Below are 27390 nucleotides of genomic sequence, written 5' to 3'. Positions count from 1 at the left end.
CATTCGGTTTCTCCCGGCTCTGCGCGCGATCCACGGCCACGGCACACGGGAAACAGTGGTTAGCTTATTACGCTTTACGGGGGAACGGTCGCATGAATACGCCCTTTATGCTGGCCGAACCGCTAGCGTATAAACCGGCAATGAGCGTAGGAAATGGCTTGTACCTTTTGCAACGTTATTTTTCCTTCACCGTACGCCAGACAAACGAAACGTTTAACGCCTCTTGTCGAGACTGCGTAACTAACAGCTTAAGCGATTAGGTAACGACTTTTGCGAAGTTATGCATGGCCCGACGAGAGAGCTTGCTCGAGTCGTGAAGAGAGAACTCTGAAACTTTGTGTATATTTTTGTAGGTTATTCAACCCTTAACTCCGAGAGATCCATTAAATATTTTTTTTTCTAGATGAGACACTTTTTATGCAAAAATACCGTGTATGAAAGTATTCTAACATATAATTAAAGATTGTACGAATTTTTATATACGAAGTTAGAGATATTTTTATCGGTAATTTTGCTTTAAATTTTATAGAGAATTTAATAGGCTCCACGTTGAACGAGAACTATGTCTTAAAATCGCACTATATTATCTTATAGAACTTATTATCTTATAGTTAGGTAAACGATCAACCTCGGAAAAAATTCAATCTTATCGATTTGTCGCTATCGTATCCGATAACGGATTATTAGACAGTTAGAGATTACATGTAACAGGTGATAGAGAAAAATTAATACTAACATTAAAGCGATAAGAATAGTGTTGCGAATTTAATAGCAACGACGCAGTTAATTGTAAGCGATATGTAATTGTAAGCAGAAATTTAATGATAATTGTAAGCAGAAATGGCAATTGTCTCACATTACACTCTGTATCGTTATTTTGCTTCGCGCTGAAATTACATATCGCTGACCTCTTGTCATCGATCCATTGATCATTTTCAGCTGAGTCAGCCAACGAATCACACGAATCACACGACTCATGATTATTTTGCCATCGTGCGATGTATCAAATATTCACTCACAACGGACACACTGTTTTGCGGGGAAAGACCATTATTTGTTTTAATTCTCTAATATATCCAGGAACGTGGCATGTATTGTCGCTGTCATATTGATCACGCTATTGTTAGTTTAATGTTATTGCGACATTATTAATTCGGGGCACGAAATTTCGCTATTTCAGTTCTATAAACAGAAGAAAAAATTTGAAAAATATATATATTAGTTTTTTGTTCTTTATTATTTAATTATTATTCCAACTCTTTTCGAGATATAATAATTAATAAACAGATATGCTTGTACGTTAACGATTCTTCACGCCTTTCTGATTTGTATCGGCTTGAAATATCGCGATTTACCGCAAACTTTCCCATCCGTTCACCAGTGTTTTTCACGCGAACGTGTCATTTCCCACTCTTCACCGCAAGTGTTGGGAAGATGACTTTTTGCGATGTACGTGCGCTTCGTTGTACTCTCTGCAGGTCTTGCGCTGCATATTGTCGGAAGGAGCGCGGTGATTCGCGCCGATCCGTGACGTACGCGCGAGACCGCGCGACGCCACTTTTGTTATCTGGATTTCGCGCTCTTCGGTCAGAATCGGCCTTGCGCATATGTGCTGTTACGCGCATACATACGTTCGCCGGCTTGTCGCATACACACGTATACATATATCGGGAATATTTGCACACGCACGTGACGTACGTGCCGCACGCAGAGGCGTTGGATGTCCTCCATAAATTTAACCATCAGAAAAATGGATTAACGCTATCGATACGGTTCGGTTGCTACTGTGTGTACTTTTTGAGTATGTCAAGTACTGATATCTATACGTTTGTAATGTGTCCGCCATATACGCGTCAGTTGTTCGCGAGACATCTCGTCTGGAGAGAGCTGGGTAAGTTGTTCGAGAAATGAGACCGGAATTACGGAATTTATCCCAGCAGGAATAGCTTCGCAGTAAATTTGTATCATTCCAATTGAAAACTATCTAACAGCTATTATTCAATTATAATATTACAACATATTATATTTTTTAATTTTTTTAATTCTTTTTTCTTGATCAATTTTTTTAGCGTTAAATATTTTATTATCTATAATCTTTTTTAGTTCTATTTATTTATCGGCTTATGTCGGATGATGTTTATTTTTTGGTGAGGATTACTTCTATCTAAACTGTTTGACATCCGCTGTCAAAATGTTCATCGGTTGTTACGTTGGTTGTCGTCTACTATTTTTGGCGTTCGCTCGGGAATTCGTGTGTTGCGTTTAAATTTATCAACCCTCGGTACTTTCGGGACTTTTCAACGCCACGGAATCTTATATACGTCACAGCGCTCGCGTAAAGCTGTTAAGTGCCCGTTTCGTGTTCATCGTAAAGCAGTCTGTATGCACTCTGTGCAATAAACGATGGTAAAATAAGCTGTGTTTGGACGCATATCCGGTGTTTGGACAATCCGGCTCCACTTCAAACAAGCATATCATTACGCGTTCAGCATTAATTGGTTACACGTAATATATATATATACATTCGCTCGCTTATTTCGTGGAACAAAACTTGATCCGCAAACAGGGGAAAAGCCGTAATATAACAATCTAGAGAGTTTTGCCCTATTATAACTTCATATATATTATACACTCCGTTATGATTTATGGCAGCTCGGAATAATATTTCGCAGTTAGTAAGTAGGCTAGTTTACTTTAATTCACTGCCGTAGTTTAACGGAAATGAGGAAACGCGGAAAGGAGTTTAATATAATTTCGCGGTGCTCCGGCAAGTATCTCGGCGAGTTGTCTTTTTTGCTGAGGCTACACTCGAGCAGGTCGAGTTTCATCAGCGATAGCAGGCTAGGGAATACATACGAGGAGGAAGCCGTGCGCGCACACACAATCTCGCGAACGCACGATGTTATTAATTAGCGCAAACAATCTCGACCATATGTCGGGGTATGCGGCGTTAACCGAGAGACTGTAATTTATTTACGGCGAATGTAGCGACACGGCAAGCGTACACCGCTCATCTATGATCCTTCCTCGATTGCTCGCACGCGAGTGAATCACTCGCGCCTCGCCGGCGAGAAGACCGTGGTAAATTGAACGGTTGAGAGAATCGGAAGGAGGATTTGTGCGAGGAGGTATCGGCGTTCGTTAAAGGGGAGATAGCGAATACTTTTCTAGCGCAAATTCAAATAATCTAGTTTCTCTGGAATATAGCATGGCATAGATAACTGCGCACCATCCTAGAATCTTGTTGAAAGCCAAGAGTTCTCCAAGAGGAGAACCATTTTTTTTATTTTTTACTTCCGTGGCTTTTTACTTTCAACATTAAAAGTAATTTTTAAAAATACTCTCTCGTTTTCTTTCTCATCTGATTAAGCTTTTGTAAAAGTTGAATTTATTTAAAGTTGGTTAAGAATCTCGTGGTTTTACTTCATAAAGTTCACATTGTGTAAAGTTTTTAACTTTTAATTGCTTTATATTCGACAAAAAATTTCTTTCAATCAATATACGTCCCGATTTTTACTCACAATCAGCTACCGCTTCTGAGCAAAAGGGACCACATTTTCCCCTGTTTCTCGGTCTGTTTCCTCTGCATGTATAACACTTGTGTGCTCATTACCGCGGGTGCCACCGAGATCGCCCATGTCGAGAATTTAGAGATAGGATCCAAACAGATGTCCGCCTCACCCGTGACTCGCATGGCCGAGTTATTACCGCCATAAATCAGGAGTTGTCCTTCTTTTTTTTTTTACACTGGCCGCGCTCTTGTAGAAGAGTCCGCTCGCTGTCGCTCGATATCGGCGGGACGTTTACACGTGAAGGAGTAATCATATCAGATCGAATATGCGGTGGTCGACGAAATCCGGCGTGGGCGAAACGCGTGTTGAATTAGCACGATACGCGACAGCAAAAATCTCGATGGTTATTCCTTCTTTTACGAGTCGTAAATTTTAACTCTCTCTCTATGTATATAATTTCAATATACATTTTAGAATTTAGAAAAATACATTATCGAGTACTAGAAATAACATTACGCCATAACAAATAAAGATGAAGCTAATGCCGAACGTAATTTTTAAATCTTTAATTTTCGTTTCGGTATTTATAAAATTTGCATATTGCAATCCTAAAACTTTTATCTTTATCCGCATGCGGAGTAACTTTCTCGTCGTATTGTAACCATACTTTATAAGTTTACGCAAATATTCCAAGATTTCACAACTTCAATCAGAATATAACGTCGGTAAATCGAAACGGAACTTACTACGCTCATAAATTGAGGGAAGTAAACGTGCACTTCTATATTTTAGAACATATAACTCGGTAGAAACTTCTTGAAGTCGCGTATCGAGTTTCCGTATGTATTTACATCGATCCATATGGTATACATATCCGATGTAGCGTAAGCTAACTCGCTGGGCTGGATGAGAGACCGCGCTATTCCCGTATCCACCAGCCGTCTCTAGTTCGATTTCCACGGAACGTCGATATTATCGAGTGCCGAAGTTCCAAGTACACGCAAAAGTGATATCGCGTTATTCGCTGGCCGTTGATCCTACTCTTTCGTGAGTCGCGCGCGTTTTATTCGAGATCAAAACTTCGACCCCGCGCGCAATGGTGCAATCGTCGCCGCGAGGTTTCCCGAGGCGGAGGCGGAGGTCAAGCCGGGAGATAGCCCTGTTATCAGCGACGGGAAAGAGGAAGGGAGAACAAACGAGCGATCTGCCAACCACCTGTTTTCCCCATCCGTCGAACGTCCGAGCATTCCGACGTTTTTATTGCATTCCGACGCGGAACTTCGGCCGGACCCGCGAATACGTCGCGCATCTTTCAACGGCCGACGCGGTCTCGGCAATGATTTCTCACGCAAAACCGCCGAAGGAGTTATTTTAATATCCGCGATGCCTAGTGGCCTGCGGCAGTAAATTGCGCGCCGTCGCTGACCATCCGCGATTACACGCGCTTTACACCTAAGCCGCACGCAAATTAATAACAGTAATTATGAGCGTGAAATGTGTGGCGCGAAGGTGCGAGACCGATTAGAAGAAGACGAGTCTAGCTGTGTGTTTCTTTTCCTTCTGATCCGTTTTTGTCGGGCAAGCATTTCTTATCTCGTCCTTCTTTAGCTCTCCCCTTTCTTCTCCGACTGTAATTTTCACCTCCATTCCACGAGGCATCCATAAATTGCCACCGAACGTCGGTGATTCATCAGTTCGCTATTTTCTCGCTGTGCTCTCCCGCGAAAAAGGTTTTTCTCCGCAGAGAGCTAAAGTTCGGAACGAGTCCTCCTTCCCCCTTGTTTACTCGGGACAAATTACGAACATTCTCTGCATACCACAAAGGTTTCCCGGCTACCTTTCGAAACTTTTCTGACATGCCTAATCCTGCCGAAAAAACTTGAACATCTTTATTCAATTTTAACATCACGCGAGCATCTAATCACTCATCGTGTCAAACTTGCGCAGTTACAATATTAAGCAAGTAGACACGTTGAAATTGAACTTTAATAATAAACGTGTGTCTTAACGTACATGAACAGTTTATTTAAGTTCAGTTATATTAATAGTTTAATACATTCATTTATTGTACACTTAATGCATGCGACTAATCATTATTTTAATGAATTCGCATTGTCAAGAAAGAGAGATTGAGAATCCATACCAGGGAATCCATACTACTGTTATATGCTACCGCATAAGTAGAATGCGTTTTAACAACCGCGGAAGCTTCATCGATGTCGTCTCCCTGGCCTGTGGCGCGTACAGATACGCGCGCGTTTCTTTCAGGAACGAGCCGAAGCCGAAGGGAGACTCTGCCTCTGCAAGAGGTGAGTCGCGGGCATGTTACCATGTTTGGCGACCCGCTCCCATAAAACTTCTTCCCGCACACGCTCCAGCGCGTGCACGTGTACGGCGCACGCACACCGCACGACACGACGCGGCTCTCTCGCCGTATTTCCAGCCTACTCGCCGTGGGTAAGATAAATCGCGTCGAAGTTAACGCAAACGAAGCGTTCGCCGAGCCGGGCGCAACCGCGACTGCCACACCCCGCGAGGACAGTACCAGAAGGGGGACGGAGGAATCTATTTATTAAAATGTACACGCGGGCGGAGCTTGGAACAAGCGGGAATGTCGCGTTAAAAATGTATGAGAAACGTAACGTTCCATCGCTATTTTTGCGATGGAGCAAAACTAGATTGGATATTAGCCAGCCTGGGTTAGCGTACAACATATATATAATTTGATAGCGAAAAATTCAATTTATTTAAAAAGATAATAAACTAATTATTTATTTCTTATTTGTCAATTATTTTGGTGAAATTGCTACATTACGATTAATAACCCTTCAGACATGTAATACAGATTTCAATTCGAGATCTGTAAAATATCGGTTTAAATATATGTTATGATGTTGTGTAACATACGTTACAATCGATTGTAACAGGCGGTACAAATCATATAACCGTAAAAAAAGGTAACCGCAACAAGATAAACAGGTTCTTAATAGCGATTCGCGAATTATCCGAAGTCCATCAGACATCGTCCTCCCAGGGGTACGCAAGATTGGTTTGTATACCTCCCCTATAACTTACGTCACGGCTAATACCGTGCGGTCGCGATCGTGAATCAATTACATGCCGTCGTCAGGTGTGTTCAATATAACGTGCGGCAAAGTTTTCCAGTGAAGTTTAATCAGCTGCGCGGCAGCAAAGGATTGATTATCTGTCGGCTTATCCGCGGGTGGAGGAGAACCGGCCGGCGAGATACCGAGAGACTTACGCGGGAGATTTAAGAGTGGACATCTCTCGACGGAGGTAACTTAAATATAAAGAAACGGCCCGACACAATCGTAAAGATTTATGACGCTATGCGCAGCCTATGCCGTTCTACCCGTGACGCGTATCGTATATATCTAGCTGCAGGTTTCATTCCGCATAGCGAGAGCTGTAACTGCGAGAGCATTCGAAGATCGCGACGACTTTATGTCGAAGACGGGAGAGAAGTAAGTCGAGTTAGTCCGACGGGACAACTGAATGGATAAATTTATTCGCCGATGCGTCCGCGCCGTTCGATGCCGATCTATCTGCGTGAATCGAATGCGGCCGAAGGTGGACAGGGAGAAACGGACGACAAAGGAAACGGACGATAAAGCACTATACAGCGGCATACCGTTGGAGACGCGGAAATCGTAAACCGTATCTCTACTCTCAAAGAGAACGCTATAGCGCACAGATGGATTTTTACTACGGTTTCCCGCAGAGATGACTGATCCGAACAGTCATTTCGGCTTAGAGAACCTACGGATCCAAGCTCAATATACTTCGAACACACATGCAATTATACATATACGGTTCTGCGACTGATAATGCAATAAATACATTTGCAAAAAAGTTAAAGCAAGACACAATATATAGGTAAGAAATGTAAGAACAAGGTCTATATACGTATGTGTTTGATAAGAATGGAGCAGGGATAACTAAAACTAAAATCAATTTTTTTATTTTGTTAATTTAAAATTTTATTACATCTTTTCGTATAGCGGTAAAAAGAGCCATAAAATTTTCCTCTGAAAATGTGCCGTGGGGAATGTTTGCGACATTTCGATAATATTGGACCATGATATTTATATCATTCCATATCTCTATATCTTTGATATTCTATCTTGATGAATAGGTGTCTGGAAAAACAGTACTGAAACAGAAACTGTTACAATAGTGAATAAAATCATGATTCTCTTACATTATTTGATAATCTTTTGTGGGTCGTAAATCTGAAACCTGTTGAACACTCTCTTTATATAGGTACATTAATTATTTAAAACATGCCGTTAATTTGTGATCGCAGAATTTTATTTGATATTTTATATTTTATATAGGGAATATTCATGTTTCAATATTTTTTTTATTTTAAATGTGGAAAAATTTTTAGGTATTTTTTAGTAAAAACGGCAGATGAATATATCTTTGCATGTCTATAGACGCGCATTTCATTTAAAAGAAAAGAAAAGCTTCTTAACTGAATGATGAATTTCTTCTAGTTAAGTGTGTTAAAAAAATGACGAGAAAATTGGTATCGCCGTGTGACATCTTGACACGTCGCAATTCTCTTGTAGAGTCGGAAAAATAAATACGTTTTCAGGATACTTGGAATGAGTTCGCGCAAAAAAATGCAAGCAAAAAGGTGATCTCAGGGATACGCCAACGACGTCGTCGCCTCCCCTGATATTTATAGGTACCTTTGCGCGATATGCCAAGAATAAATTCTGCCCTCCTCGAAAGTGGTGACGAGTACCGACGCGTGAACTTGTTCGAAGTATAAATCCCTTCTAGACATTACAATTCGTATCTTTCGAGTTTCAATTGATACAACATTCATCTTCCATTTTTATGATTATATCTTCCCCTTATCTAGAGTTAAGTCGATTATAGGGTACATTTAATCATGTGGTCCGAGTATAAGAGAAAAAGAAAAAAAATAACATCTCCCATTTTCTCTCTTTCTTTTTTTCTTTCTCATATATACTTGACGGTTTTCTATATTTTATAATACTTCAATATTTTTAATTTTAGGTTGGAAAAAACCATGTTATATGTTAAAAAAATAATGCAGTCGAAAAATAATAGTTTTTATTTATGCCGTAAAATATATTATTTTGACATGTTAAAATTCAGAATATATTATTGCATGTTTGGAGAGTTTATTAGTCTTGTAAAGAAAAGTTTTATTTACTCAGTCGGACGTACTGGTCACGTTATGCGTACATTTGGCACACGTAGTCGCAAATTCGCGCGGTTCCATCGCCTCTCTCGCGTCGACGCTGAAATTAATCGAGCGCGTGATTACAGCCTGACACAATCTTACACGCCTACGGGGCCCAGTCAAAATATTATGCCCATGGGGTGTAGGGTTAACAATTCGGGCCCGCGAATAAAGCGGCGAAGAAATCGCACGGCCGAACGGGTGAAACCTTCGCGCGCGATCAAGGTCGCTTGCCCTCCTTGGCCTTGTTGCCAATTATCGGTTTACCTAATTATGCGTGTGTATGCACATCGTGCTGCGTGCGTAGATCGAAGCCGACGATACAGCGAGGGCGATTAATCATCCGCTCGCCGCGGCCTACGAGCGTATCATTATATATCTACGCGTTTTCGAAAGCTGCGATGAAAAAACGTCGCCGTGCTTTCGTTCTTCTCCCGGCTTGTCATCTAGCTACTGATTAATGACAAATTGCTCGGTGAATTGACGGCACGCCATTTCTATTTATCATCCGACTTGAAAAAGTTGACGATGAAATTTTACAATCAGGCTCATTTCAACGCTATCTTCCAATCGGAATTCTAGACAGACGTACGTTAAGAAAAACATAATCAGATACGCTAATAGAACCGCGTATTGTAATAGAACGCGAGTTTTTGCTTATTACTTTAATTAAAAACATAGCTTTTGCGTATCTTGACTTTTTTGTTTAAGACGCTTCCTTCCAGTGAACATTGGAACGAAAATTTAAAAGACAAAAGAAAGAAGAAGAATAAAACAGAAGGTTTTCGTGCGGAAATTGACCATTTCGTTAATCTAAAGTTGTCCTTTTCGCTTATGCTTTTGCCATAACGGCGCGTGCACTTACTTTCTTCTTTTTCTCTGTGTGTTATTTCAGACGCGAATTTGGCGCGTTCTGCTTGGCAAGCCTGGTTTATAGCCGTGCCCGGTTTATAGTCGGCCCTTTGTTCGGCGGTTAACGCGCTGGCTGGTGGTCGTAATACGCAATGTATATACCAACTCGTCCAGCGACTCATTTTGCTCAGCTTTTTTGCGCCTCTGGCGCGTATGGAGCTTTTACTGTAATTAATCTTCCGTTTACTTCAGATGATATTCATGGATTCTGTTTTGACGTAATGGAATATTCGATAAGAGCATGATAAATGCAGCGTCATCGAACTTTACGAGATTAAATTTTTTATCCGTAATTTGTAGAGTAATTTTCGGATTATTTATGATAGTGTTATATGTGGGATGCGTGTCCAACTGCTTTTATCGCGGAATAAAAGATCGGTCTGGTGTACGACGCCCTATATGAAAAATAATTCCGATAAAGTCAACGGCGTCCACGAGTCTCAGATTTCTCTCTCCAGTCGCGCGTGCATGCGATCCGAGAAAAGACGGCGGATAATTTTCACCCTTATCTCGGCGTTCATTCGATTACGTAATAAGCATGGTACGAAGAGCCCTTTTAATACCGTACGAATCCCGTTGTCGTCTTGTTTCCATCCTTTTTAAGTTCTAAGCTCGATCGTGCCCAAGTAACGGTCACGGCGGATTGCTCACGCTTGCGTCCGTGTTCACGCGTAACTATGAAACTGCTTGTATTTCCTTTTAAAAGCCAGTTTCCCTGGGATATTAAACGTAACGCTCGTTGTGTGACCGTCACATACACGCATTCAGACATCATACAGCGAAACGCAATTAATTTACAGTATGAATATCGTTGAAAAATTATTTCTTACAATCACGGTCTTGACCGTGCTTACAATGAACATTTATTTAACTTGATTATGTATGTATGTTTAATAAAAACTATTTTCTTTTTGGAATTTGTTTACTTAGTTTAAAAGAAAATACCAGAAATTTTACTAATAAAGAATCAACTTGATTTCATTTTATCTTCTTGTGTTAATTTTTATCTGAAATCTTCGACCTTTAAAGAATAATCAACTAGTACCAAGCGCTGGACCTAATCTTGGTGACGCTAACGGATTTCTTTCCGGTCACGTGTTACGAGATATCCTCCGCTCGTTTTCATAACGACTTCCGGTCGTCACGAGAAAGCTACTACCAGTTCATATTAATTGTCTTTCATTTATTGATCCTTCCGCCACTCGCACGTCTTTTTTTCCGTCTTGTAAATGAACGACTCTTAATTTTTATTCGTCTGCTCGGCACGAATTAAAGCAACCACCACTTGAAAATCCTCTCTTCTTGCCAACAATTTATTATATATCGCAATGTCGATGATTTATTCTCTTTGTAGTAATTTCCTGCTCGTTGATACTCGGATCCATAACGAGCAGCATATACGCAACGTTAAATCGTAATGGCGCACGATGAATTTGCGATTCGTGCAGTTTTGACATTAATGCGCGTTCGCGTTTTGACAGATTGATTTCGCAGCGAGTGAAAGTGGCGGCACTTCGAACGGATTATCCTTTTAAACTGCGTATCGTAAAGTCGCTACAATCATTTAGAAATCTTAATTCGCCACGGCAAATTTTTGTTTTGTTTTATGATTCATTTCCCGTCACGTAAATACACGCGGAATTATCTCCCCAAGTGAAAAGTTAGTATCGCGATATCCCCGCGTCTGTCTTTCGCCTTTCTTTCCCCGGTAATCTCGGCGCGATTTGCGTGAACTATCGGCACGGTATTATATCCTACCTCTTCGTAATTCGCGGACGCGTGGGCGAGCGTTCGCGTGTGTCTCGCGTGTAACCTGGCCCCACCACTCGCTCATCCTTTCTCAGAACTTCAGAACCTGTACACCTCTTTCTTCTCTCCCCCCCCCCCTCCGCCATCCTTTTCTCTATTCCTCTCGCGTATACGCCGCCAGTGTTTTTTCGTCGTCGGAGCCTGCTTCTGAAAGACAGCAGTCTTATCCGCCGAAGACGCGCATGTACCGCACGCGCGACTTTCCGTGCGCGGGAATTTTTTCTTCGTTACGAAAACCGGCTGGTTTCGCGGCGTCGCGGACAGTGCCACCCACCGCCTCGAGAGATCGTCGCTTTATCCTTCCCCGTCGTTCCTCACTCGTTGCGAAAGCACTTCTCGAGTATATTACGATAAAGCGTTTCGTGCCGGTGCGATGTGTGTGCCCACACTACGAGACGCGCGACACCGGACACCCACATAATCGCGGCGCGATCGACCGTTGCTCGGTTACCGCATCTTATATTACAGCGGACTGAAGAAACGTAACCTCCGTGAAACTCCATAATTTCTGTAATCGATCAAGAATTAATATTTTAATTAAAGGAGCATCGTCCCTGAATTGGGCAAAGAATTTCATTAAAATTAAGATTGAAGCATCCGGAACGTCGCGCGCACCAATATCGTAGTCATCAATTAGTGCAGTCTGCAAATTAATGCAGGCGACGGGAAGTTCGTAATCTCCATCCCGATGAAACGGGCACGCGTGATGGTATTGGTAGCGTTAATGCGGTCCCCGCCAAATTGTCTGCCACGGGAGCAAGAATTACGAGCGTCTCTAACGACGGATCCTCTCGACGTTGAACAGTGTAATTATTATGTCGCGGCTGTCACGCGGAGAGGAATTCGTTCGAGAGAGCCGAACTCTCTCGCCTCCTCTCTTGCCTCCTGTCTTGAGAAAGAGCAAACCGGCCGTCGATTTGCGGCTCGCTTGGAAAACCGGCGGTGCAAACGGACGCCGCGAGAAAAAAAAAAGAAAAAACGCGTTCGTTAACGCGCGCGCGCGCGCACACGTCATTAACGCAATCGCACTTAACACTCCGCGCCGCGAGATCGACTGTCGACCCTCATGAACGATTGCGAGCTTTCGTCTCTGTCGACACTCGGCTCGATGGTCCATGCATTTAATACGTTTCGCATTGCGTGGTATGGCTGCATTTGCGATTTCTGTCTCTCTCTCTCTCTCTCTCTTTCTAAAGTCGGAACTTGGCGCGAGGTTGAATTTTATCGCGTAAATTTTCCGCTTCGCCAATTAATCTGATTGTCAGATCGATTGCCTTCCGTCGGCCGTAATTGGCATGCCGTATAATTGTGATTTCCGCGTCATTGACAGACGTCGCTCGTAGAAACTGTCGAAGCAAATTAGAGATAAATGATAATGCTGCTTACGTGAACCTCAGGGGTCTAACGGGTAAGCGTATTTATACACGACGTAACCGTTGCATTTTTTATCTAAGCTAATTCCCGCGGCCGGATCAAGAGATTTTTGTATTTTTCTAATCGTTAATATCCGTCTTCGGAGACTTGTCCCAGGTTGATTTATCCTCTTGAATTTATCCTGTCGCTAGAGATGCGCAAACATACACGCACACATATTACGAGCCCGCAAATGCTGGATATTAAAGTTTGCGCTATGTTCGGTCTATTTATGCCAGATGTTATATATTACCTTACGTCATTATGTAGAAATCACACCACGCGAATCTTGAAGTAGCAGACACGAAGTACTCTCAATCGAGAGAAGCAGAACAGATCTCCGCGAGGAAGCGGCATTAGATTCTGGAGGTTCTCGTCGACGACGCTCTTCATTTTTTGGGTCAACAGACGCGTTACAAGTCCGGGGCACTTGAGTTATTGATATCCGGGTACTCAAACCGAACGATACCTTCTGGATTGAATGCGAGATCAGGCAAAGCTAGGATCAACCGTGATAAATATAGACCGGATTTGGCCACATTTTATAAAGCGGAACATGATATTGCGCGCGAATCGTGGAATACATCATGAAGGACTATACATACATATATATATATATATATATATATATATATATATAAAATAACTATTTCCAATTATCACAAAGAAATTTATTTTAATCAAATATATGTTACATATAATAGAAAATAAAAACAACAAATGCGGTAAAAATACATTAACACATGAATAAAAATATTAAAATTTCTGTATAAGAAATCTTTTGCTTCACAATTTTTTCTTATATTATTTTTATCATAATTTTAGTAAAGCATATTCTTAAGCATGAAAGCGATAAGATGAAACCAATCGCCTGTAACGGAACAGAGTATTCACAGAGAGATAAGTCTTTAATCAAAAGGCTCTTGTACAGATAATGCCTTTGACAAGAGTGGATACGAAATGCACGAGATATTAATATTCGAAGGTGCGGTCGCGCGTCCCTTTAAAAGTTTCGGGACCACTGTAGCGCTCGTGTATTATTGCACGTCTTTTAAAAGGTTTACCCTACGGGGACCACCGCGACGTCGTCCGGAATATCTTACGTATAGGAAGGAAGGATATACAAGAAAAACACGGAATTTCATCGACTCCCTTCGTCTTGCGAAAAAGCGAGTCGATTCCCCCCTTTCCTTGTCAAGCACAGACATCCATTAAAACATTTTATTTGTACTTTAGGATCGCATTATACTTGAAGATCACAAAGATATAATCTTAAATTATATTTTGATTTATTTTAATATGCGTAACTATTACAACATAATTATACAACAAATAGCTTGCGTGACTCAAATTTAATTATTTTAAAATTAATTTTACAAGAAATATTTAATTACAACTTTCTTCAAAGAAAATTTTTGTAAGTATTAAATAATATTTAATATGCAAAGCGTAAAATATTTCTTTTTTAAGCGATTTTTCAGGCAGAGAAATTTTAATTATTATCCAGCTTAGTTAAAATAATTCAGTTTAAGGAGAAGTGACACTATAAATTTTATATAAAATTGAAATTTTTAACTTCCGTATACATCTCCCAAAGTGATGAAGACGCGCAAAATAGTTGCGCGTTTATTATCATTAAATATTCCACTTGTCCCGAGAAACCGTTAATGAATTATCGAGTATCGATTTGGAGCTGTTGATGGATCCGTTGATACGTCTACGTGTAAATAAACATAGAAGGTATCGAAAAGCCTCCTCCCTCACGCATTGCACTCAGAATAGGTAGGTACACACGTGTATATATTGTCGCTTTAACCACGTGGGTCCGCTTGTCTCATGTCCTCTTTTATGCCGCTATCTATTCATAGACGAGAAAGCAAGCTGTCATGATGACGAACGTCGAAAGACAAAAGAAATGCAGTGAAAGAATGAGAGAGGCGCGCTAGCGTGTCGTGTAGTTGCATTTTTTATGATTATGTCATTTCTCCATTTGTTACACAACGTATCCCGGAGCTATCGAGAAAACTTACGAGATCGGATTCTCTTGCTGGCTGAAAATCAATTTTCTTTAAATTTTGTCACAGTTTTTTAATTTAAACAAGTGTAATTTAAAATTATCGCATAAATAATTTTTTTGTGGTTCTTTAATGCTGTTCTCTAATGTCTGCAATTTTTCTGTATCGAATCCGAATGAATTTATTATTCAATAATTGCAACTTTACTGACATTAGAACAACGATGTTATCGATGCAACGGCCGATTCTATGTTTCCTAACTTAGAGTCTTTCCCGTTATGTGTGTTAAACATACTTTTTCCGCACTCGGGTACATGCATTCTTATCGTGGCGCCAGGCACGGTGCATGTGCAAGGAGGGAAAACGGTGAGGATAAATCGATCATTCGCGACACTATCGCGATTGTATTTGCAACGTCACAGTTGGTCACAGTCCTGGAGTCTCGATCCTGGCGTAAAGGAGCAACTGCTGGCTACTATACCAAGTCGTAGGCGAGGTCGTCGACCTTGCCCGGTCTCTACCGTTCGCCATCGTCTGGTGCCGTCTGTCTCGTGTAGTCCACGACATAAGCAGCGCCTGTGTCCACGTCTACCGCATTCATACACCTGGATCACCGTACACAGGGTGTCCATGACCAACCGCACTCTCTACTGATCTCGTCCGAGTAAATGAGGACGTTTGTTTGAACAAATGTGACGGTTGCTTGAATGGGAAATAATTACGGTCGAACAGTCACGATGAATTATTTCGACGCGCGCGATCAGGAATGTATTATTAGGCAATATTATCTTTCAATATACGAACATACACCGCGGCGTGGCGCTCTTTTCATTGTGTAATATGCGAGCGTAATATCGATTTAGTCAACAGTCATATCACGCTGCGATATACCGGTTCTTGCCCGAATATCGATTCGGTATATCCATGCTGCTTGGCGTGCCAAAATATGTTACGGTCTCTCACGGAGACCGGTCTTTTATGAAGACAATCGTTAATCCTTAAAATATTGTATATGCGAAAGTATCACTTCACCATTTACATAAATGATTACGCCGTTATCTACCTGGGAGGGCATATGACTGAACGATCTATGGGTTGTGATATATTGTATCTACTCTTTATAAAGGAGAATACCTACAGTGAATACATACAGTGAAGAACGTGACAGACTCTGTTTTACAATGATAAAAGAAAATCATGACTTTAAACAGTTTGATAAATTCGCCGATCGAAATCAAAGGCGTGTAAAGAACATATATCTAGTGCTTTTGTAAAATTTATTAAAACAGATATTCGATGCAAGGTAAAATGTGTGTAAAATGGTGAACAATGCATCGCTGGCGAGCGGCACGGGAAGTGATACCTATTTCTAACTCCTTTACACGCTCTATTCCATCGAATGGTTTATATCGATCGCCCATTGTGTTACCTCTTGTGTACATCCTGACTTTCGGATCGCGTTGTATCGCTCTGTGTGGTCCACACGCGCGCGACTCACGAGCTAAAGTTTTACGAGTTTACCTCGTGGTAAACGCGGAGTGAGGCGCGTCTTACTTCGCATCGGAATAAAATAAGCTGATAGGATATACAGTCTCTTTCTCTCTTCCTCTATGTCTCTCTCTCCGGGATATACACACATATAAATAGGTCGCCGCGGATAGATAGGCGCAGTCGAGCGGGACGCGAGTCCGAGCACAAAATAGCGATAGATCTCAGCACGTCGCAAGACGCCGAGTATAAAGACTAATGGCGCAGTCATAAATGTCCCGCGTTGCTACGGCCCGCGACGAGCAAAGTAACGTTGCACATTTCTTAGATAGGCGAATAGAAACGCGGACGGATAGATACGTGTATTTTGCTACTCGAACCCGAGATCCGAGCGCGATAGAGGCCACGGATGCGAGCGAAATAACGGATGAGTTTAAGCTCGAACTCGTCGTGTCGTAAGATACGGAGAATACGGAGGATAGTTGAGAATTCATAAACATCGACACGTGAGCTTGCAAACAGACGATAGAGGAATGATTATAGCGAGGCGATAGTGAAATGAAGTCGCGATTAGATTACCAGACAAAGAATATAGTGATTGCTCTAATCAACTTCGTTCTTTGGCGGGTTAACGCGCGGTCAAGTTCTGGGAATAAGTAACGATGTCTATTGCATAGATAGAAATCCGAAATAATGATGAAATTTTGAAACTCTGTAGCAATATTTAGTAAAAAATCGTGAATCTCGTATGTGGTTTAATGGAGATCAGAAATCAACCCTCTGATGGAGTTCCCAATATAGAATGTATCTAACGATTTATACAAAATATTCTTAATAATATTTAATTTAAATTGTCAATACTCAAAATTATCTTAAAATTGTATAGATAAAGTAAAATAAAATTTAACTTAACATGTATTGAAGGATAAAAGAATAAGGAGCAAAATTATTCATTCTCAACGAATAAATTTGCTTTTTCTCACAGGAAATATATTATTCTTTTCTCAGGAAAGATGAGAGAGAAACAATTACATTCCATGACATGGACATACATATGGTCATAAATGTATACATAAATAGACGTGTGCAGTTTTACTTTATAGTTTGTATCGATTCGCGAGCTTCACATGATAGACGAATTCAGGAGAGCATGCTTTCCACTTGACATTAATATCTGAAACGCTGAGTATACAGCCTAACAAATTACCGCATGTACACATATTACATGCATTTATCAGGTTAATTAGGTAGATATTTCTTCTTCGCCATGTAGACGCTCTTCGATAATAATGACGTCCCCTTTAGATATTTCGTTGACCCATTCATCATTGATGTGCATATACATAAATCCACAGATGCACTTTTGATAACGTATAAACTTACGCGACCGTCGTCGTCGTCTGCAACGATTGAATGTTTATTCGATTTGCGAGAACCGCTAAATCTGTGTCTTCGACATGAGATATCGTTCAATCACTCTAAACTGATTCGTTATCGCGAATACAAATATATAATCCCTATGACTATATCTATCAATATCGCTCGGTATAAATATTTTATTTGAGATAGCGTTGGTAATAAGCTGGTGGATACTTACTTAAATAAATAAAGATAAGGCATTTTTCCTTCCTTTTTTTTTAAATGCGAGTTTTTCTAAAATTCCGTCGCTGCTGTGTAAGCGGCTTTGCTTCTATATCTAATCCTCTAAACTCTAAAGTCGACGATCGAGCGAGTATAACGACACAAGAGGTGAGACGTAAGGTCAATCTGTCAGAATCACGCGGTCCAGCTATGACATTTATGAATATCGATGCGTGACGTACAACATAGCGATTTTGCCATACAGTATTCTCCTGCCTCACGACGCCAAGACGAATAAATCATCTCGCGGGAGATGCGGCGCGCGTACGCGCATCTGCATTCCTCGGGAGCCTCGCGTGCATTAAGGTCGTTCCGATCGCTGCCGGGGTGTGAATGCACACGTACGGATACTCCGTCTGCCACCTTTTTTTTTTCCTCGTCGCCGCCAGGCCTGGAACGAATTGGGATGCGATAATCGCGGCTGACCGTTGTAAAATAAGCGTAAAAGGAAGAGATCGACCGAATTATCATATAATCCGAGACCGTTTTTACGCGATCATCGTCGCGGAACGGGGCGAATAGAATCACCTTTGAAATTTCAGAGAGTTAATAATTTTTTTTCTATAATGTATACTCCCGCGGCAATTTATTGCGGTTTATTTTTCATATAGATCTGCTGGGCCATGTTTTTATTATGACAAGCAGGATGGTCAGAAAATAATTTTATGAAAAAAATGTTGGCTTTTATTTCTATTTGTACTATACATTTGTCAAAATAATATAAATAGCTACAGTTCTTCAATTTGTCAAAATAATATAAACGGATACAGTTCTAATTCGGTGAATTGATGATATAATGTTTTATCCACTGATATTATTCCGTTGTTTTTTTTACGGTGCTCTTTTGTGCACAAAGAAAGCGTGATGCCTTTGTAATATTTGATCGAGTACATGTTCGTTCGTCAGATAGTCACGACAGTTTTTTGTGGACGGACTGGAACGAGTAACAAAGGTGGACGTTAATTGACAGGACAGAAGCGTCGTTGTTGATCCGAGAGTGCTCCGGGTCGCATAATTAATTACCGTCCATCGAGAAGGACGGTAGCACTGGTGAGATATAAAGCTTCTCTGGGGGGATTCCAGCCAGCGTGTCCGATCCGGTCGCGATTTTTGTCCGATCTCAAGGCGATCCGGTAATTATTCGACGTAACGATACTGCGTCGTAAGAAGCCGATTCTACGACTGGCGCACTAACTTGGCCATCCTTTTAGCCGAGCGATAATTGGATTTGATGCTAGGCTACACTCTTCGTCTTCGTTACGACGCTTCTGTTGTCGATTAACCTTCTTTTGCTTAGATACGCCGCTGAAAGAAACAATTCTCAACAGAATGATAAAAGAAAAGAATTGCAATAAGAAGAAAAAGTTTTAATTAAGAAATCTTACTGCTATTATCTTTCACTCACAAATGTAAGAAGAAAGAGAGAAAGAGAGAAAGAGAGAAAAAAGCTATTAATGTCTTAACGTTGAGTAAATCTACCGCGAAACAAATGATTGTATACGTCTTGTACCACAATCAGAAATTTTCGCGCAACTTTCTCATATTGTCACATTTAACATAGTTCCTACTTTTTTCTTATGTGGTTAACATAGTTTCTGAAATTAATACGACTTTATTAACTCATCGAACCATGCAGTTATTTAAATCACAGCACGCCGCAACTTAATCGCCGCGCGCGACTCACGGATTTAATCACCGCGATACGATTCATTAACGGCTATAGTAAGACAGTGAAAATGATCTCGAAGCTTTTTCCGGACCGACTAGATGAGCCGACTTAATTGGTGGACATTATGTGATACACATGAGTAGGCGACTAACTACGCTGCCGCCGAGAGTCGTTGAAACGGAACGGTCGTTGGTGGAATCGCATCGTCTGTGGATTACTCAGAGATGGCCCAATCGATCTTAATCTTGCCATCGATAACCGTGCGGTTTATCTTCGCGCAATTAATTGCAGCGTGCCCGCTCGCACGTAGAAAACGTCCAAGGCCGTCTCGTTGGACGTGGCCTAACGGCACGGACATGTAAATGTCAAGGAAATGGACGAAGAGAGAGCCTACCGCTCTCTCTCTCTCGCATCTCTCGACTTGTTCTCTCTTTTCTTTCTCTCTTATTTCTCTCTCTATCTCTCACGCTCTCTCACTCTCTATCTTTCTTCCCAGCTATTTCTCCGACTATTTCGCTCTTTTCCCAATATTCCACCATTAGTCAGGCTTTCTCGACCCCGGTAGTGAGTGCTACCCGAGATGCCTCGCGTCCCAATTAGAAGCCTGATAATCGATTCCGGCCCACTCCCACACGATCCGTAAAAGGATCAGACGCGTCAGAATAAAAAATCGATGTTTTGCGTTGCAGAAGCGGGGACCGCACGTGACCAAGATGGAGCGGTGGACCGTGTACACGATGACGTTGCAGATTCTCGCCGCCATCGTTCGTGCTACCGAGGATTTTCGCCACGTCTCGTACGAAGGTAAGAAGCTACTTAAAGGACGCGAATATATTCATATCGACATTTATTCAGCGTACCGTGTTATTGCAAAAGATCTTGTTTACCTATTTGTTATCTTTGAATTATACCTCTGAGTTCTGTAATCACGCAAGGAAGATTTGTTATCTTGCCGATTTAACGGTTTCAATTGGTAGCCACGTATAAAATCTGGTAGTCGATCGAGTAATCGCTGCTGCAGCTGATCGATTTATGCACGATTCACGGAAATCGCGATCGAATCTCAAATAGCGTCCCGGACGTATACGATAACCGCGAGCATCGATAATTTCTCTCCCGCGATCCCGTTAATTATTTTATCGCTTAAGCTAATTCGGAGTAACCGCGAGTCGATTACGCGCACATCCGATAATCCGCTCACGCGTTATCGATAAGAGCGACGATCGCTCGGCGATTCGCCGTCGAGTTTCGCTGGGCGAGTGAACAGGATCGGCGAGTTTCTAGCCGCGATTATCTGAGAAAACGGGAGCACTCCTACGGACCGCGACAGAAATACACCTCATTCATCAAAGCGCGCATTATTGCGCCAGGTGCGTTATCGGCGCCGTTAAAAATGCCACGCGCGCCATTCTCAAGCAGATCTACGAAAGATCGATCGGCCGTGCGTTCCCGCACGTAGCCGCGACGGATCGAGATCTTTGATCGCGAATCGAGGAAATTTTGCACTTGATTTTTGGCGGAAGACATCAATCTGCCCGTTAATACAATAATGCTCAAAATCTTTTAACCATCAATCGCTCTGATCGGTAACAGCCGCGCCAACGAATTCAATAACTTCAATTATTTATTTTTCATTCGTTTATTTGACAGCGGAAAAGCTCGATAATTCACAGTTGTTTGCTGTAATAACATTGCAATTCCCAGTGTTGAGTTATTGCGCTTTGAATTAAAGAAAGTTTGTTCGAAATGAACTCTGAAAGGCAACAGCCTGCTTCGCATTCTTTCAATTCAACTCGGCGAGAGAGTATAATTTCCGGTAGTAACTTTGCAATTATGCGTTCGACGGAGTTCGACGGAAAAGCCCGATTCGTCAAAGTGTCATTAACGGGAAAGCGATAAAGGGGAAGGATATTCTACGTATCGATAATGATGTATCGGCGACGAAGCGATCGAGATTGCCGCGTGAAATCGTGCATAATCGTCAAAAGTAGGTAAATTTCCTCTAGGAGAGTAAATGCCCTCCAGCCGCACGATTTCCGTCCCGGAAGACGGGCATAAATCCGTGGCGAGCGAGCGGGTCGAGCCGACCTGGGACGTTTATGCAAATTTAATTTCGCCCATAACCGCTTCTCTACGATACGTCGACGTGTCGGGTAGGCATGGCTAATCGATAAAAGAGAATATATCTCCGCGCGCGGTGTGTGTCGCGCGCGCAACGCACGGTGTCCAAGATCGAGCCCATTAACATCTCGCAAAAATGTCGGACATTCAGGGCACTTATCGCAAGCAATGACCCACAATGTACAGTTACCACGTAGGCGAGCTCCCAGCTCGATTATCGCGCACTTCGCGGCCCCGCGGAGAGAAAACGCAGATCGTGTTGAAGATGTGGGACGTGTGGTCGCCTGTATATGGATGGAGAACAGACGCCACGCCCGTCAAGCGGAAAACCTTGTATCGACCCCGGATTTAAATCCTAACGAGCTTAATGGATCATTCCTAGCTCCCGACGGGCGTGCGGTAGCCCGTCTTTTTCTCGGCTCTTCTCTCCGCCTCCCTTTTTTCACCTAATAACGCTCCGGTGTCGGAATCGCGAAGAGGAAGACGTGGAAAGATCACTCGGTGCGCAAACCCGTGATTTCCATTTGCACGTAAAACACTTCCCGCGGGTCGCTCGACGATGGCTTCGATCCCCGGCGGCTACGGACGATGCGACAGTCTCCCGCAATAATCGTGAGGCCTGTATTAAGTTGGATCACGATTTTGTTACGGTTTCCCGCGCTTCTCGTGGTCGCCGTCACGTTTTGAGCCGCGCGCGGAATGCGGAATATGGCTATTAAAAAACAGTGGCTTCGTGTATCTCCCGAGTCGATTAAAATAATGTGATTATAACATTACTGATTTCTCTTCAAATTCTTTCTTTGCTTAATGACAAAAATATAGAGAGTATTATATTTTATATAATAAAGTTGTGGCTGTAATGTTGATTAAAACAGCAACATGTATCGCCCATGAAAATGTATGTCGGCCTGAAATCAAAGGTCGCACGCTTTTTTCCCACATTGGAAAATAAAACTATCATCGTGTTTAGTCCGTTCGGGCAAACGTACGGCATTGGCGATAGCCTCGGAATGTCGTTATGATAATTTGTGATCCTGCGGCAAACCATTCCGCTTCTCGCAGAGAGAACAATCGCCGACAAAACAACAGCACATATGCGCGCTGATAATACTTACGCGCGCGTAATGTATGAGATATTTCTGTTTCCGTGAATTGCTTTCCGCGCAATCTGCGTTCCTGGGGATTTAAATCTCCGCTTAATAACGACGGTATCGGTTGATATTTATTGCTATTTGCGAAAGCGGCATCTGTTGCGGTTGTTGACTAACAAAATGAAATTGAAAAGCCGTCTTTTAATGCAAATTATTATTCAATTTAATTCGATGTTTATTGATCGGTCGTGCAAAATATGTCCCTCTTTCGTACAGCAAATGTGGGAGTTACAGGACGTGTTGAAAAGTAACACGTGTTTCAGAGGAAATAATAAAACAGAGTGCAAAGTTTAAAAAAAAAACATTAACCTAATCCAATCCGGATCTAATAAAGCAGATATGCGGGTATAGAGTATCATTTATTCTCCGCTATATCTCTTTGTTATGAAATTCAATTGTACTGACTCATACACTTTTCAAAACAAACGATCCGATTGTTGAGAGTTCCCCGCGTGAGTTTTTAAGTCTTGAACTATGATAAATTCTCCCACTCATTCTGATCAGTCGCGCGAATAATAGTCATGATACTCCGTTATGGTCTTTCTCTCTTTCTCTCGCCAATGGATCTTTTTTTTTTGTCATTGTGTGGGTATCGTTGTGCGGCTAGGCGTTGTAATTGACCACATTGTTAACGTTCACGAAAGCGACGAACGTTATTTATAACGGTATCGGGTTGCTAATGTGCGGCGAACATCAACGAGTCGATATCAGATCTCGGGAATGTCTTACGCAAGAACGGTTAACGCGAAAGAAATTTGCAGGCAGAAGTTCGCTCGTTAAAACACCTCACACGATTGGCGTCAGGAGGCAACGACACCAGGTGTATAGTGTATACGATATGCTTATACAGGACGTCGTGTTCCTGTAACGGTATTATTTGCGCACTGTCCGGATAGCATACGGCGATAGCCCAATACCTATGGTAGAATATGCATTGAGTAACTAAATACACTTCGCTTTGTGGCCAGCAAAAGAACATTAGCACGAAACAGCGCGGTAGTCACACGGTAACCATTCATGTTCGTCACATTATTTTAATATTATTAATGTGTCACTGCGATTTTGAACAGAAAAATCCTTTATATCCTTTTTTTAAGATAAAGAATAATGGATTCCATGAAAATCAGAATTAAGATTTATTATTTTGTACTTTTTCTAGTCTAAATATTTTGTAGCAATTTATACAACAGAGTTTTTCTCGAAGAACAGGAAGTAAAAAAAAAAGTCACGTTATTCCTCAGTGTGAAATGCAATTACATCGCGGAATGACGAGAGCCTTGTTTCATGGGGGAGAGACGTTACTCGATTCTAATTAAATTCCGAATACACAGGGGCACAGACCGCGCTCAGATTGCGAACGAGATTGTTAAGCGCTCTATTGCACGTCGAAAATGACAAAGCAATTCTCTTCTAATTATCCCGGTATAAGGCACGTCGAGAGGGTACATTGTACTTGTGCTGGAAGGATTGCTTTCGTTCCGCTCCTGAGAACCGGCGGCGATTGTTTGCGGTGCGTCCGTACAAACGGGTTGATTCGCGAGGGAAATAGTCTTCAGCCGACCGTGGAAGTCCTCCGGGTATCGACCGCAATGTCTCGATTACGGAAAGCGATCCGCTTAAGACGCGATTACGCAATCGTATACCCCTTTCGTAACGCATATCTGTTCGCGCGAAAACGCATAAAAAATTTTTTACGAAAGCGGACGCGTTTAATATGTACGTAAATGATCGTTTTTTGTTAACAAGATAATATACATTTTGCGAAATAAACGACCGCTCATTGGAGAGACAAGTTTCAATCGGCACTGCATGAAAAATGTGTCTCAATCGCGAGTAATATACTCAACAAGGTAAAGAGAATATAAAGTGGCAACTGTAATAGGAAGAGAACAACACGTTATATAAGAAGGGCAAGGAAGATAATCCAAAATTGTACACTAATGCATATAAATGATGCATATAAATTCGCTTTGTTTAACATGAAGATGAATTATGTTTATCTGGATGCTATGATATTCAGTTATTGAATAACCAAAATCGAGAATTAACTTCTATAAATTCTGTAAAACTTGAGGATCTCGCGAGAATTTTTTTTGTAGGGCAGGGTAAAACCACAGGGATAATTTTAACAGAGTCTCGAAGGCTGATTTCCCAACTGAAATACCATCGAAACCAAACGTCGAGATTTTCCTGCCGCGCTCACCGCGCCCTTTTGCCGTGTTTCGCAGTCGCGCCACGTTGCCCCGGGGTTTATGGGGTGCATAAATTCATACTAGCAATGCTCTGTGTCGCGTGGCATAGCGTGGCACGCGGGGCTGGCGCCACCGATAATTACCGTTTTGCCGTTTACAGCTGCGTTTTGCGCGGGACCACCCGCGCCAGTTTCTGCCGCCGTGCCGTGCCCCTCGCGGCGATTGTAAGCTGCGATTGTAAGCGAGTCCGTAATTTTATTTTCGCCAACATAAAAGCCGGACGTCATTGATATATTGGAAGCAGCTAGCTTGCAGCTATACGACTCGATCCCGATTTCCTCGCTCGCTTTTCTCTCCCTTAATTGCCGCGCGATGTTCCCGGCAATCGAGGCTATCGGATCAAACGCCTACGACACAAAATGAAATTCCCCGTTCTCTCCGTTCCTTTATTTTCGTTTGTGGTTACGACTCGAAAGCGTGGAGATGTCCCGTTGATTACCGAGGCGTGAATAAAAAGTCGTTTTATATACCGCCCCCGTGGACAGCCGAAGGCTGCTGGAAATGAAGCGGGAAATGTATTCCTGTGTGTGTTTCTCGTTACATCGACGTCGAAAGCAGGATTCCATTTTGGCCGACGGCGCCTTAAAAGAACGCGATCGTGTGCACTGATTTACTAAGTCCACCGTTTCTGTATCATTCTCTTAGCAAAACATATATGGCTTGAAAGATGAACTTTTCTTTCGACGACCTTTTTTTCGTTCCTTCTTTCATCTTTTAACATTTACGACATTAATGCACGCACTTATTGCGTTTACGCAACTCTTTACGAATTAATCTTTGAGTGTATTATTACTTTTCTTCTACTTCTTTATTTTCTTTATTTCTTACGCTTTTTATTTTTACTCTCTTACTTAATTTTTTTTCTACACATTTATTCATTTAAAGATTAAAATGCACATACCTATGCTAGCTGCTTGTCTTTCAAAGAGGTACACGCAAGACACGGTGGAAATTTATGGCGAAAAATCGTGCGCCGTTTGTCTCGAAAATACAAATGTACGTGCGCGAAACTTTTCTTGCTGACAAAACACATGTTCGTGACATTCAAGGTTTCGCATCGAAGCGAAAAAGAAAGGCGGTGCAGCGATTTGCAAGGCGTCAAAACATCACGTAGACGGCGCAAACTTGGAGTTGCGTTTTTGCCTACAATGTCTACAGTGTCTACAATGTCTACAAGCATGCAGAAAATGTGTTGACATATTTGAGCTACTTTTAGTTGTTTCTTAAGATTAACTATAGCAACACAACCGCGTAACGCGATATCATTGAGATATTTTTGTAATATTTATGTAATTATTTTTATTAATTTTATATCTATGTAATTATTATAATTAATTTGTATATAACCGTCTTTAGAATATTTTTTTTCTATTTCATTACTTGAACTTTCGCTTTCTGCAGATATTTTACGATACATAACTCAGTCATACTTTTTTTACAATTATACGATTGTAAATTCACCTTCCGTAATCTTATGCCAGGTTAAGGGTTAACATAGACGCTTCTTTAATAGTCTCATATTTTAAATATAACCCGCAGTTTAGTTTAATCACGGCTTTGCATCGCGCGCTCGTATATTCTCTATAATAGGAACGAACTATGTTAAAGCCGCAATTATCTCCCATCTACGATCACGTATTGCTTTCTTCGTTTTATGTTGGATAATTTCCCCGCGAGATTTCGTATACTTAGGAAATGAAAGTTAAGCCGAAACGATTGCTGTACTAACATTCTACTCCTGTTCTCTTCACTTCCGAGGAAAGGAGTGGCTAACGGCACGGACGGGTCGTATACCGACGAGAGCAAAATGCCGTAAATCTCGGCGCAGCGCGATAAATCACGCATTTATTTTCGCTCCACGTTTCATGAAAGCTCGCGAGGTTTTCCACGGAAGCCCGTTGTGCTCCTCCATCCTCCCTCGTATGCACACGAGTCTCGTTACGCGACGCAGTAGCGACCGACCGCGGCGGTCATCGATGTTCTCCAGTTCACCGGATAAGGTAAACGAGTACCTCGAGTCGTAAAAATGTGTATTATTCAAGAGAACAATCTATCGAACGAAAATTTGCATTTTCTTATGAACAATTGCATTGATGTATAATATTCTTATCGTAAGATGTTTATTTACTTCATTGTCACGTTTGCCTTCCAACTGTTGAACTTTG

General features: G+C 41.7%; 1 protein-coding gene across 2 annotated transcripts in view; it reads left to right on the top strand.

Moving 5' to 3' along the window:
* The window catches only part of Sema5c (Semaphorin 5c), a 94506-nt gene that overhangs the window by 19631 nt on the left and 47485 nt on the right, over positions 1-27390 (top strand). For both annotated transcript variants that reach the window (XM_071797991.1, XM_071797990.1), the window contains one exon: positions 20391-20505. In XM_071797991.1, the coding sequence (XP_071654092.1) occupies positions 20415-20505 (91 nt within the window). In that variant the 5' untranslated portion in view covers positions 20391-20414. The remainder of the gene's footprint in view (positions 1-20390; positions 20506-27390) is intronic.

Source organism: Temnothorax longispinosus, chromosome 2, assembly GCF_030848805.1.
Source record: "Temnothorax longispinosus isolate EJ_2023e chromosome 2, Tlon_JGU_v1, whole genome shotgun sequence".
Classification (NCBI taxonomy): Eukaryota; Metazoa; Arthropoda; class Insecta; order Hymenoptera; family Formicidae; genus Temnothorax; species Temnothorax longispinosus.
This window is presented reverse-complemented; position numbering and strand designations above follow the sequence as displayed.